Here is a 14,357-nt window from a genome sequence, read left to right as displayed (position 1 = left end):
ATGGACACAATGGGGAGTAACCTGGTATAAATGTAAATAATTTCAACGGGGTGAGGTACTGTACCACCTGATTAATGCTTTATACGCGTTCTCCCTTAACGTCGTACAGATTGAGCTTGTAGCTGCTGCCGTGAATATCTCCGTCCACTCCCCTTCTTCTAGGGTTTTCCCCAGATCATGTTCCCACTGGGACACATAGTTCAGCTTTCCTGAGTTTGCTAATAATTGCCTTTTTTAATGTAGTAATAGCAAATATAACACACTATATTTTTCTTACTCGTTCTTTTTTTCCTCTCTATAACCTTTTCTCCCTAATTTAATAAATCTTGTTATGCTTCTTCTTCTGAATAAGTTTGCATATTGTATTCTGCTACAGTTGACTGCAATACCATGGAGTATAGTCTGTTTTTGGTTCATAACCCTGAATTATGCATCTGTAAGAAACAGTATTACAATGTTAACTCCCCAAAGGAAGCAAACCTATTTGCATGGCTTTTCTGCTGCTGTGTTTAAGAGGGAGATGCTACGCACAGTCACTCCAACTATGAATTCCAATTTTCACTTGTTAGTAATCTTTTGTGTAATGTGGGATGTGACATTTTACATACTGTATACTGTAGTAGAATGGTAGGTTAATCAGCAACGTTGTATTTTTCAGCATATGAGTACTTTTATAGTTTAAGTGCTTGCTGTAATTTGAGTTGGACTCATGTTTTTATACATCAGAGCTTATCAGGAGATTACACTGTTTAGCCGATCTTAATGGCGAAATGTGCTGCTATTGAAAGAGGTCTGATTAGTTGTTTTTTGTAGCTACAGTGTATGCAGAACTGAATTGAATTACCTGATTGAGCCAATTGGCTGTGGGAAGAGGGGAGAGGTAAACTGGTATAATCTATTTTTCGACTGTAATGTTTTTGAGTGTCCTTATCCATCCTGTGAACATAGTTGTATTACAAATTTGTTTCAATATAAGATACATTTAGTTGGTGTATAGAAAGCATAGATGGATGGGTGTTGATCCTTTCTTTCATGTAGTGACAAAGGAGGGAGAGGGAGTAGGTGGTATGATACCTTTTTATTGGACCAACAAGTAGTGGATATGTTACAAGCTTTCCAACCTCTCAGGGTCCTTCATCGGGAATGGCAGAAATACAGAAACACAATATTAGATACTGTGTGTGTAAGAGGGATATCTGGTTACACACCAGACATAAAATAGTTATAGTGGTTTTTATTTGATAGATATTGTTTCACAGGCACGGTTTTGTCCCACACACTCTCCCTCACGTCTCCTTAATGTCTATGTAGCCATTGCAATTCAAAAGAGATTAGCATTCTACAGTATGTCTCTACTGTTAATTTTCACAGCTGTCAACTTCTTCTTCCTCATCTTATTACACACTTCCTGTGTGCATCCATTGTAACCACATCTCCCTCTTACATACACTGTATATACTGTAATATTGTGTTTCTGCATTTCTGCTATACCCAAAGAAAGACCCTGAGAGGTTCGATAGCTTGTAACATTTCAACAACTTGTTGGTCCAATAAAAGGAATTATAACACCTACTCCCTCTCCCTCCTTTGTTACTACTTAGTTTATAGATTCTCTCAGTTACCATTTGCTCATATTTATTTGTACAGTATACTTGGTAATATTATGCCGGTATCATCAGTGGCGGATATTCCATTAGGCCTGGTTGCCGGAGGAGAGCGTGCGGCCTCTGTAAAGGTCTCTTACCTTCTTCTTCACGCCATCCTTCTTCTGCAGCATCGCGGCATCAAATGACGCTGCGATGTTACATGCCGACGCGTTGTCATGGAAACACGTCTTCACGTGATGTTGATACGTCACTTGATGCCGCGACGCTGCAGGAGAAGGTAGCACAAGGTAAGTGCCTATGGGCGGCAACATTTTAAATCCGTCACTGAGTATCATGTGTTTTAAATAATCTTGCCATGGCCTGACGGTGCTGTCCTTTTACTACCTAAATGCAAACCTAAGTCTGTTTCATCTTTTCCTTTTCATGCTTCTCTGTTTGCAACTTGTAGTTAAATGGCTGACATATATACTGTAACACTATGCAATAGCACATTGGTTTTCAATCCTTTTTTGGGGTTTGGTCTAAATTTAGCATAGGTTGAAGTTGTTGGACTTATGTCTTTTTTCAACCTCATCTACTATATAACTATGTAATTATATTGTGAAATTCTGCGAAACCCCAACCCTCTCTAATAGCGTGTTTGAGATCAGATGTATTGTAAGGATCCACAACCCTCTCCAATGATGTATCTGAGATCAGATACATTGTAAGGAACCCCAACCCTCTCTAATAGTGTGTCTGAGATCAGATACATTGTAAGGAACCCCAACCCTCTCTAATAGTGTGTCTGAGATCAGATGCATTGTAAGGAACCAAAACCCTCTCTAATAGCGGGCCTGAGATCAGATGCATTGTAAGGAACCCCAACCCTCTCTAATAGTGTGTCTGAGATCAGATACATTGTAAGGAACCCCAACCCTCTCTAATAGTGTGTCTGAGTTCAGATGCATTGTAAGGAACCAAAACCCTCTCTAATAGCGGGCCTGAGATCAGATGCATTGTAAGGAACCAAAACCCTCTCTAATAGCGGGCCTGAGATCAGATACATTGCAAGGAACCCCAACCCTCTAATAGCGTGTCTGAGATCAGATACATTGCAAATTTTTCTGTATTTGGTTCAATTTTCAAATACATCCTACATTACTTTTAAGCGCAGCCTAACACCTTTTATTTTTCATGTAGAACACCTTCAAAACTTTAGGGTCCTATTATGTGTGAGGCCGTACTATATTCGGGCCAATACGGTATGTAGTTTGTCTTGTTGGATGTAGTACTGGGGCTTTTTGTCTTTTGTTCTGTACAATTTTCAAATGACCTGAACATTGCAGGGAACCCTTTAGGGGTGCTCAGGGGAACCCAAGGCTTCTCTGTTGGAAAACATTGAAATAGCGTGTAGTTCTCTTACGCAATCAATGTGTTCACTTCCTAAGGGCGATTACCCCCTTGCAGCTCAGTCCAGATAGGGTGTTCCGCAAGCCCAGGTGTCTTGCGTTAGGGTCTCCAATGAATAAACCAATAAGACAAGCGCACCAGGGGTAAGTATCAAAATAGTATGTTGATGTCATTTTGTACTAAATAATACACTGTTTTGAGACTTACACCCATGTCTTATCTTTTTCTTCATACAACACTGTTTATTGAAGGATGCTGACATGCAGGTCATTACTACAAATAAAGCACTTTTAATAAAAGCTACTTTGCTCTTCTAAGGGCCACAGCTAGAAGCTCAGCACCTTCTATTGATCATTGGTTGGAGGATAAATGTAACAAATACATTCCGGTCAATATTCCTGTATAATTGTGTTTGTTTTGAAATCACTATTAGCTCTGTAACATTGCCCGTGTAAATTGCATTGGTGAATACGGTAGTTTACATGTTTCTTTGTGTGTGTGTGTTTATGTTCCAGTTAGGCGGCACCATCGGAGACATTGAAGGAATGGCTTTTATCGAATCTTTCAGGCAGTTCCAGTTCAAAGCAAAAAGAGAGAATTTCTGCAACATACATGTCAGCCTAGTGCCACAGGTAGGTAAGAATCACTGTAACATACATGTCAGCCTAGTACCACAGGTAGGTAAGAATCACTGTAACATACATGTCAGCCTAGTGCCACATGAAGGTAAGAATCACTGTAACATACATGTCAGCCTAATGCCACAGGTAAGTAATAATCACTGTAACATACATGTCGGCCTAATGCCACAGTTAGGTAAGAATCACTGTAGCCCAGGGGTAACCATGCTTTTCTTCAGACGTGCCAATAAATGAGCACACATTTTTAGGCGGCCCGCTGACATCTATTTTAAATTAATAGCTCAATCTAAACGAAATAACACGAAAAGTAAACAAGGATAATACAAAAATGAATATACATACACACATGTATGTATATTCATTTTTGTATTATCCTTGTATATATATATGTATGTATGTATGTGTGTTTTTTTAACCCACCATAACTTGACTACTGTAAGTGTGGGGAAACCTATCCCATGCTTCATTTTGCATAGCCAGTATAACCAACCTCACACTGATGAGACCCATTAAGGTCAAAACAGCTGTCGTGGGTGGGTTTACTGGCTATGCAGCTTAACCCAGGCTGTGCTCAAAAGCTGTGAAATGCAGCAAGCTTAAGCTTATAGGGGACTATGTTATATGGTTTTGAAGCATAAAGTTGCTCATTTGCATGTCATTTCCCAGAATCCCTTGCTGCAGTGGAAGCACTGTGTGCTGGGTGATAATGGTGAAACTCAGAAAAAAGGGAATCCAACGCTCTACGGATTTTGTATCAAACTAATTTATTGCGCCACACAACGTTTCGACCTAAATAGGTCTTTCTCAAGTGACTAGGCATGAAACAACTGAGTATAAGCCCAGTATATATACCCCCAACAAAGACATAATACAGTATGAATAATTTTCAAATTTGATAATGATGAAAGGCGGGGTTGCAGACATGTCTAAGACATGCAAATAAGCACACAGTAATATTTCCATTGGATATATATATATATATATATATATATATATATATATATATATATATATTATAGATATAGATATAGAAGAAGAAACAGGAAATCTTAATTAAAAAAAAAGAAGAATCTGAATGTAAAATCTCTCCATGTGATTTCTGAACTTGCACATCAGTTTATCAATATTAGGATTGATTTTCGAGGTGGATAACAGAAGCAGACGGCGCCCACATGAGCGTGTGTCAGTACAGATCACCGTCTGCCCACAAAAACAACTATGAGAATAACTTAAATTTAATTATTTCAATTGAATTGATTTATTTTATGTTTTTAATTGTTAAAGAAGTTATTAAAATTCAAAATTGATGTTAATATTCATGTTTCCCCTGCCATGTTTTTTATTGTCATGATTTCGTATTGTTCCTTAATCGATTTTTCAGTCGATTATTTTTCCACTCGAGGGCCATTCCAATTAGCGTTGCGGGCCACAGGTTGGCCATCCCTGCTGTAGCCTAATATGCAGATGGGTAATTGAATCCCTTTATAACCACAGCACATTGCAAAGCAACATGTTGATGTGGCCAAAGAGTACATTATTTATGGTCTTGAAAAAAACACATTTCTGTTACTTTTATCCCTTTTTATGCTTTCTACCTGAACCTTATTTTTGTTGTTATTTTTGAAATATATATATATTAAAAAAAAAAAAGGCTCCTTAATAGTGTTGCTGCCTATTGATTTAGTGTGTATAGGGAATAAAGTAGCTCATCTGTTCTTAATATTGTAAAAGTTTGTCTTTCTAAACAACTTCTTCTTTGCAAGGAATGGAAGGGGAGAATATTTAAGTCTCATGTATTTAAATGGAACTGATCTATTCTCCAGCATGCAGAGGCTTAAGGGGGCGGCCCCAGTCACTTCAACAGTGCACGGCTCGGCGTGCGCTGTGCTATCAAGCCCCGCCCCCCCAGTCCGGCCGGTCCCAGTCCCTACCTTGTCGCGCACTTTTCCCCAGCGGTGCGCGACAGGTTTTCAGGGAGGCAGGGGAATTTGAAATTAGCATCCGCGACAGAGGCGTGGCCACGCCCCCGCCGGCGGTTCAGCCAATAAGGGCGAACCAGCCGTGGGACGTCATGGCCACGCCCCCGCAAACCCACAGCCACGCCCCCTCCCGTCGCAAACCTTCCCTCTCCCCTCAGACCGCCTATCGCGGTGCAGCGCTGTGCACGCGCCGCCCCCCCCCCCCCCCCTCCCCTCCCCCCCCGCCGGGCACGCGTGCCACAGTGAAGACTGGGGACTCAACCTTAATGTGAATTAATGTAATGTATGGGTTTTGTCTCTTACCTGAAAGAAAACTACCCACGCAGGGTTTCCATTAAGTACTGTAGAGATGTTCAGCTTTAGCAGAACAGGAAAAGAAACAGAAGTCTTTTAAAAGCAGCAGCAGCTTTTTAAAAGCGCCTGCGCGGCCAGTGGAGAGGAAGGAACAATGAAATCGCCTAGTGCAGATTTAATGACTCATCCTTCATACTAAGCTGAATAAAAGTGGCAATGTCAAGTGCTTTACTGGTGCACCTCACGAATTAGTTTCTCCCCTTGCGTCACTTGGTTATTGGGAGGGAGGATGCCTTATGCTCAGTTAAGTATTCTGCCTTTTAGAGCGATATGTTGATAAAGAGACCCAAATGAAATCCCCAGGAAAGGCAGAGCAGACTTCCGCAGCCCTTTCCTGCAGGGAAATGTCATTTATTTTCATAGTACCCAAGATGCGCTGTTCCCATAATAGAAAAATACAAGCATGCACAAAGTGACTTGGCATAGGATGGACTTCGGCTTTAGAGTCATCTTGGTGTGTAACCTTTTCTCTATCTGCACTGATATTAAATGCTCGTCATGGCTTATGCAGTCTTTTAAATATATATTTTATAAAGACAGAATTCAATGACCAACTGTATGACTTAAGAAATGCCAGCTTCAGCCTAAAAATGAGAAACTCACGCTGAAATACTAACAGAATCTGAGGGAGTTAGGTGCACTCACATGATCGGACGCAACAAGGAAATGCCTCGGGTGCTCGGGCAAATGGTCTGAGTTTGAAACCGAAATGTCGAACCACCGAATAAAGTTTGTTATATATTTTTTGGAAGACCTGTGGAGTGCCGGTACTTTCTTATAAAAGCTGCTTGTTCTATTTTGAAATACTGACAGAGAAATGTTGAAAAGCACAATATTTCTGTTCCATACTGTACATAATAAACAAGAAAAGGCTTTGTGGTGATTCAGGCTTACACTTAAGCTAGTATTTGATATAATGAACAAATCTATTGGCCATACATAAATCACTGTATATAATAAATATTTTTTGTTCTAAATAATAATGCTAATAATATTATCACATGGGAGTACAGTAGGGCAGAGGTGTTGAAAACCCAGTGATGTAAATATAACATACACAAATATTAACTAGTACATACAGATGCAGCGGCCTTTATTGAAACACTTCACGCGGGGTATACCTCGGAATACCCATGTCATGGCGCGGGATTTCTTCCAACCGTACCGCCTTAAGAGGCAAGTGCAGGCGAGTACAGAAAATGGCATTTTAGAGTTCTGGTTTTTAAATACCTGAAATTGACACAGTAGCACAGTAGCACAGTACTGTACACATTACAATTCATTCATTTCATTGCATTTAATTGCACACAATCCATGAAATTCAAACAAAGCAACCGTGATAAACACGTGTGTCTGGGGCGATTGGCGGCGTTAATACCGCGTGGAGTACAGCAGCGCACACGAAAACGGCTCCTTGATTTGTTCGAATAACGGCCGCTACATCTGTAGCTACTGATACAGTAAGTAGGAAGGCCAGTCATCGTAAGCTACAAGGGACCTGAGGAAGTTTGCAAGCGCAATACATAGTGACTGAAACAGGCTGTTGCAGTTGAGCTACAATACCACGGGTACTTGCTGAGAGTGGTTGGGTGCAGTTCTTTTCTATTGGGATTGCATGTTAGGTGTTGTGAAGCTGATAGCAGGAGAAGGAGGAAGTGCAGTACAAGGATATCAGTAGTGAGCTGGATACGCTTCCATGGAGAAATGTATGTTAAGAGTTCCTTTGAATGTGTTACGGATGGGATAATATTCTGAGGATTCTGCGCAGAAAATGCCAATGGCTACCTGTGTTGAGGAATGTATTTTAGAATGAAAATGAGGGGGAAGGAGGAGGATAATGTAGGTGGGAGGGAGTCTGGGCAGTATGGAAAAAATGTATGATTGGCGGCTTTATGCACAATGTTATTTCAAGTAGATTCTTATTAGTGCAATTCATCAGTGTGCAAAGAAAGAGGGTGAAAAGATGTGTTGAGTTAGGAATTACAGTGGAAGTACTGCAAAGACACAAGGACAAAGCAGTATCTTATAGATTGGGAGCAGTGGAGGTTTGACAGGCTTAAGTAGATTTAGGGGGCAGGGAGGATATTTTGTGGGTGTGGATGGGTTTGCCCTGATATGATGAAAGGTTTTGGCAAATGACATCAGTTTTGTATTCAGTTACTGTAGTTGCTGGGTAGCAGATAGACTGTAAGTGGAGGATAGATATTGGAGACTGGGCGACAGAGTGGATAAAAGAGAAGAGGAGAAAGTTGTTTAATACGGAGGCAGCACAAATCTCAAATGGCACTAGCTTATTACAACATTTCCAATTCCAATTAATGAAGGTTTGAATGGCCTCGAACCTTACCGCCCCAAGGCAATTCCTACTCTGCGAAAGCCGCATCTGCTACATCAATGCAAAATCTCTTCTCATTAACAATTCTCATTTAAAACTTGCATGTACATTTGTTTAGCCGACTGCAACAGGAGAACAGAAAACGAAACCAACACAGAATAGCGTTCGTGCACTGAGAGGACTTGGCTTGTCTCCTGACTTGGTAAGTTTACAGATTCCTGAATTTACATATGAAAAAAACAAACATTTTGTAATAACCACAAATAAACACAGATTTGTTTATTATATATATATATATATATATATATATATATTTTTTTTTTTTTACTGTGAACCTTGCACCCGATTGCATAAAGCAGCAGGATGATTTATTGGGAAATTAAAAGTGGGAGATTTTGGAAACCACCAAAAAAATCTACCGTGCTCTAGTAATAGGTAATTTGATTTCAAAAAGCCCAAAAGCATGAAGCAGTCATCTTTAAGTTGGGTTTCTGCTTCGGTACTTCTTTATCCCAGGCTTTGCTGTTCCAGATGTGTTATACAGCAAGTGAAAGCCAAAGGGGATGCATGTTTACACAAGATAGAATGCTGTAAAGTCATATGCTCAGCGTGCTTATGTGAATGTCACCCATAATCCTTGTCTGCAGTTTAACCCCACTCTACGACACAGGTCAATGGGGTGAATGAAGCAGGCTTGGGACTTGTGGACTTGGGACTTGTGTAAGAAATGCAAATGCACTTATACTGTAGGTGTTCTATCTTTGCTGCACTTTGTACAGTGGATGGTTTTGTGTACTTAATGCCCACCATCATTATTGCATCCTGATTGTAACCACTGCCACTTTCACAAGACAGAATTGGTAACCAACTAATGAGTTCACAAGGACGAGACAGCTATCTTTCATTAGGGTTTCTGATGTTGTACTTATCTCAAGCGTTACTGAGCACGCTATAATACAGCAGATGAAAGTGCTATAGACTTGTATGTATAAAATTTTTGAGCTAAAAGAAAAATAATTGATAGATTTGGTTGTTTTTTTAAATTGTGTATTGTTATTGGCTTGATGACCGGTTAATGTATCAAGCCTCCGCTCTAAATTTCCATGTTTTCATGGTTTCTAATTCGTACAAAAAGATTGCGAGGAACAGGTGTCTCGGATGTCTGAATGCAGAGCCAAGAAATATCAGTACTACTGTCTCTGTGACAAGGGTAAAATGGATGGGAGATGGGGGTAGGTGATAAAACTGTTCCTAAGGCAGAGATAAGAAGTAAGCCTCAGTCATGTTCCTGTGGCAGTGCTGAAATGTCTCCCTTACGTCCCTTTTGCAGATGTATGAGAAATGTTTAACGGTCGAATATGTGAAAAATATATAGCACACTAACATTGTATACACAATGTAATATACTATTCCTCGTCTGTGGTGAAGAAATAATACATGTAAATGCAAAGAAGCGTTTGGTTTGTCTTATCTGCAAAGTGTTGTTGATAATGATGAACTCGTTCACAGATTGCATGCAGAAGTACCAAACCAATTGAGATGGCTGTAAAACAGAAGATTTCTATGTTTTGTCACGTGGAACCAGAACAGGTTAGTCCTTTAAATAGCATTTGTTTGGGTTGTGAGCATTGCTATACATCTGATGGAAACTTGACTTAACCTCTTCTCCGCTGAGATTTCTTTACTTGATTTATTATTTTGTATTTTGATCTAATCCCCGAATTAATTTGTTTTAGTCAAACATCTGAATTGCCATGCTACTTGTGCAGGTACTTGTGACCCCAAATAAAACCATATATACGGGAAATCTATTTATGACAAGGAAATCTGTTTATGACAAGGGAAAACGTGCAGCGGGAGTGCTGAAGAAAAGCTTTGGTGCTGGCAATGTTCACACTACAATAACAGTTATATTCTGAAAAGAAACTTAGACGAATCAAAATGTGATTTTTTTTTTCTCCCGGCATAATCTGTAGATTTGAATTCTCCTTATATACACATATTACAAACATTTCAATCCAAATGCTAAAATTGTTTTTGTTTTTAACGAAATTGAACAAAGTTAAGTGAATATGAACCTGTATAAATCCATTATCCAATGTCACACTTACAAAATCTATATATAATTGTTCCCCACCCTTAAAGCGCCTGGATTTCAAGCATAATATTTGTAAAGAAGCTGGTAACAATGACAAACATATCCAATAGTAAAAATACATCATGCAGCACTCAAGGAGTTGTGCTTTTTTTTTTTTTTTTTAATATTTAAGTTCCCCTATCCCAGGATTATAATCATGGAAAACATAACTATTGTGGTACAAATAGACTTGAGGATTTACATGGCTTGGTTTCTACATACCTATTTTATCAGTAGTTTAGTTATAGCAAGGACACAATGAGCCATGAATACTAATCGTTCTTAAACCTTATGAACCTTATAGGAAGGTGCCTTCAGGCTTAGCACAATTTAGTACATTTGGGCCAAAGTATATTTTGTTTATTACATATATAGACGTTCTACTACATTTATGACAACAGCCTATCTAGTTCTTATTGAAATCAATTGCACTATATAATATGGGGGAGATCAGCAGCCTTTATACCTAAAGGGGGCAAAAAAAAAAAAAACAAGTCATGCAAACATTCTACTGATTTCATTTTTTAATTACAACTTTTTGTTTTTGCTCCTTTTAGTATCCAGTAGTATGTTTTAAAGAAGTAAAACATGTTAAGTAGTAAATAAAATGAGTAGAGCATGTTTAATAGTCAATAAACTGGGTGTAATTCATCACTAAAGTAATGCCACGGCTGAGATTGACTTTTTAATTTCGACTTTAATACAGTGCAATAAAATGTGACTTTATGCAATCCATGAAATCGTTCTCTGAACCTTATTTCAAAATGTGTCCGTCTTTTTTTAGTTATCAATCACTTATATTAAATGAATTTAATATATTTCTGCCATTAGCTTATTGTGGTATTCAGTGGAAATGCTCATTAAGCAGACTAATGGCACCTTTTAAATAAGGCAGGATTGTGTGTTCCAACACAAATGAAATTATTAGCACAAATACAAATGGAAATGTGGCCTTAATGACTATAAAACGAGGTTTTATTCCATCCCGTCTATAAAATAACCAGAGAGAGCTACATCCATCGCTTTGCACATTTGGATCCCCACCTTTTTGTGACCACTCTCCATCCATCATATTGCTATATTTGAGTGTCGCTGCCGCACACCATACGATGTTACAGGTGTGCTTCTCCCACCATGGCTCTATATTTTACAAAAGTGGGTAACACCAGTGAATATAATCGACCAAAACTGGGTGATGAATCGTCAGGCTTTTCACTAAAGTCGGGCAGCTGGGCTGCTTCATTTTCCCCAGGTCAAAGGTGTCTGCTACAGATGCAGCCACCAGTATTAGAACACTTACCAATGAAATTCTGGGAGATTCTGGGGCAGTCTCACAGTAAATGCCTCAACATTGCCTCAACATTTCTGTGAGATTCTTAATGGCCCATCGGATTAACACAGCGGGGGGTCCCTGCAGTGCCATTCAAACTGATTGGGAAATGTTGAGGCAATCTTGCAGCAATGTTGAGGCATTTACTGTGAGACTGCCCCAGAATTTCCCAGGCAAGAGTTCTCATACTAGTGGCTGCATCTGTATATGTCCATATGTCTGCTATGTGTCCATATATCTGCTATGTGTATGAATTTGAAGGAGGGCTGTGGAATGGAAACATTGTTTTTACAAGCACGGTCTCCTCTACTAGAATCGGCACATAACTTGTTTCCTCATGTACAGTACTGTACTGGTTTAATATTAATACTGTAGCTGAATGGCTTATTTCTTACACAGGTTATTTTTGTTCATGATGTTTCTTCAACTTACCGAGTGCCCATTCTGTTAGAAGAACAAGGAATAATCAAGTATTTTAAGCACAGGCTGAACCTTCCTATAGATGATCAGCCAAGTGAGCAGCTTTTGAAATGGAAAAGGATGGCTGACAGGTACTACAGTATATTTGGGACAATGTCCTCTTGTTTTCCAAAATGCATACAGGTCAAAAAGTAATTTGTAACACAGTGTTTGTGTCGTACAGACTGCATTACCATTCAATTATTTCTTATGTCACCTGCATGTATGTTAAATCTAAGAAACATATTTGCCAAGTTTTAGATACAGTTTCATAATCAATTGACTTTTACTCCAGCTCAGGAAGGCTCATTTACTACAGGCACAAAGTGACATTTTAAGTATTACTAACACATTTCCTTTAAACTGTGTATTTCCTATAAATCAGCGGTGTGCAAAGTGGGTGGGTGCTAGATTGTCTGGGGCGGGCGCGGGTGTTAGAGGCCCCGCGCGTTCCCCCCCGAAGGCATTTCAAATAAATTCCGGGGATCGCGTGAGGCCTCTGTAACTAGTTTACTTACCTTCGTTACAACGACACGTCTCCATGGCAACCGGCATCAAAATACGCCGCGGGGTCATGTGACGGCACACGACCCCGCGACATAATTTGACGCCGGGGCCGTGCGGGGAGAGGGGGCGCGAGCCGGAGGGGAGAGGAGACGGGGGCGCATGAAAATAAGTTTGCACACCTCTGTCCTACAGTATATCATACAAACCATCCACTATCTTTAGGTTCGGGGGGGGGAGTGAAGGAAGGGGGATGAATGTTAGATTCCTAGGGTCTTGGGAACAGGTGTTTTAATTTATGAGGCATAAGTTGAGATTACTACAGTATTGTAGATAATTAAACAAAAATAGTGACATTATTTTCTATTCTTGTAGGAATACTGTTAAATCTGTGGCTGGCAACACTGCATGCTTATTCATTTTTCAATGTTTATTGTGGGGCAACTGGATTCTGTATGATCAAGCATTGTATCCCAGAGTACTCTCATAATGAGACTATATCAAATGTTAATTACTTCAAGAACAACATGGCCTACACTGTAACCATCAAGTGGCCATCACCAAGGTGTAAATCTAATGTTTTATTACCCACTTTGGGAGCTCTCTGGGATATACCGTATTTCCTCGATTCTAAGATGCACTTTTTTCCTAATTTCACATGGCTGAAATAGGTCTGCGTTTTAGAATTAATGTATTTAAAAAGAATCCGCTACCCCATACCCGCCCACACCCTGTTGATTTACCTTGTGTCAGAGGAGAACGGGACTCCCTACACAGACAGATAATGTTGGGATCTGGACTTTATGCTTGCAAAATCAGAGGTTCGACCTAGGAGCAAAGAGATGTACGTGGGACGCATGGCTTAAAAGCAAAGGGAAATATGGTCTGCTAGCTTCCCCCTCCCAGCTCACTCCAATCTTTGGGAACCCCAATTTCCCGCCAGGGTGTTCCCCAAGACAATTTGACCAATTCCAGAGTCATAATATTAGGATGGTTGCCGATCTGCTGCAGAAGGAGGAGATATTAACCTATCAGGCGCTGAAGGATAAATTCCAGATCCAGGGCCTTCACCTGTTTAAATATTTACAAGTTCGTCACTTCCTACTATCTTTATCCCCAACCTCCAAGTTCCCCCCGCTGACCAGATTTGAATCCATATGCATTAAAAATACCTACCAAAGAGGCCTGATCTCCAAGATATATAAGGGAATAGAGCCAACATCCAGCCCCCCGAATCACCGATACATGCAAAAATGGTCGGAGGATCTGGGCCTCCAAATAGACCTGGAAGACTGGGAGGAAATCTGGGAGCAAGCCGCTAAAACATCAATCTGCACAACAATAAAAGAAAATATCTATAAAATTATATTTCAGTGGTACCTGACCCCGGCTAGGCTGAGCCAAGTCTTCCCTGGCACACTGGATCTGTGGTGGAGGGGATGTGGTCAAAAGGGGGACATGGCCCACATTTGGTGGTCATGTCCGGAGATTCAGAGGTACTGGACCATGATCCAGATGCTCATTTACGAGACCACGGGGCTCCCCATTCCCCTGGAGCCTCTGACCCTGGTGCTGAGCAAACCCATCGAAGATCTTCCTCCGCCGATGTCAAGGCTGAT

The 14,357-nt window shown here is 40.1% G+C and overlaps 1 protein-coding gene across 5 annotated transcripts in view; it reads left to right on the top strand.

The window, feature by feature from the left end:
- Nucleotides 1-14,357, top strand: part of CTPS2 (CTP synthase 2) — a 199,076-nt gene that overhangs the window by 29,751 nt on the left and 154,968 nt on the right. For all 5 annotated transcript variants that reach the window (XM_075594130.1, XM_075594129.1, XM_075594132.1 and 2 more), the window contains 4 exons: nucleotides 3,515-3,631; nucleotides 8,427-8,510; nucleotides 9,818-9,898; nucleotides 12,175-12,326. In XM_075594130.1, coding sequence (XP_075450245.1) covers nucleotides 3,515-3,631; nucleotides 8,427-8,510; nucleotides 9,818-9,898; nucleotides 12,175-12,326 — 434 coding nt within the window. The remainder of the gene's footprint in view (nucleotides 1-3,514; nucleotides 3,632-8,426; nucleotides 8,511-9,817; nucleotides 9,899-12,174; nucleotides 12,327-14,357) is intronic.

The sequence above is a fragment of the Ascaphus truei genome, chromosome 3 (assembly GCF_040206685.1).
Source record: "Ascaphus truei isolate aAscTru1 chromosome 3, aAscTru1.hap1, whole genome shotgun sequence".
Classification (NCBI taxonomy): Eukaryota; Metazoa; Chordata; class Amphibia; order Anura; family Ascaphidae; genus Ascaphus; species Ascaphus truei.
Note: the sequence above shows the minus strand (reverse complement) of the source record. Positions and strands in the feature narration are given on the sequence as shown.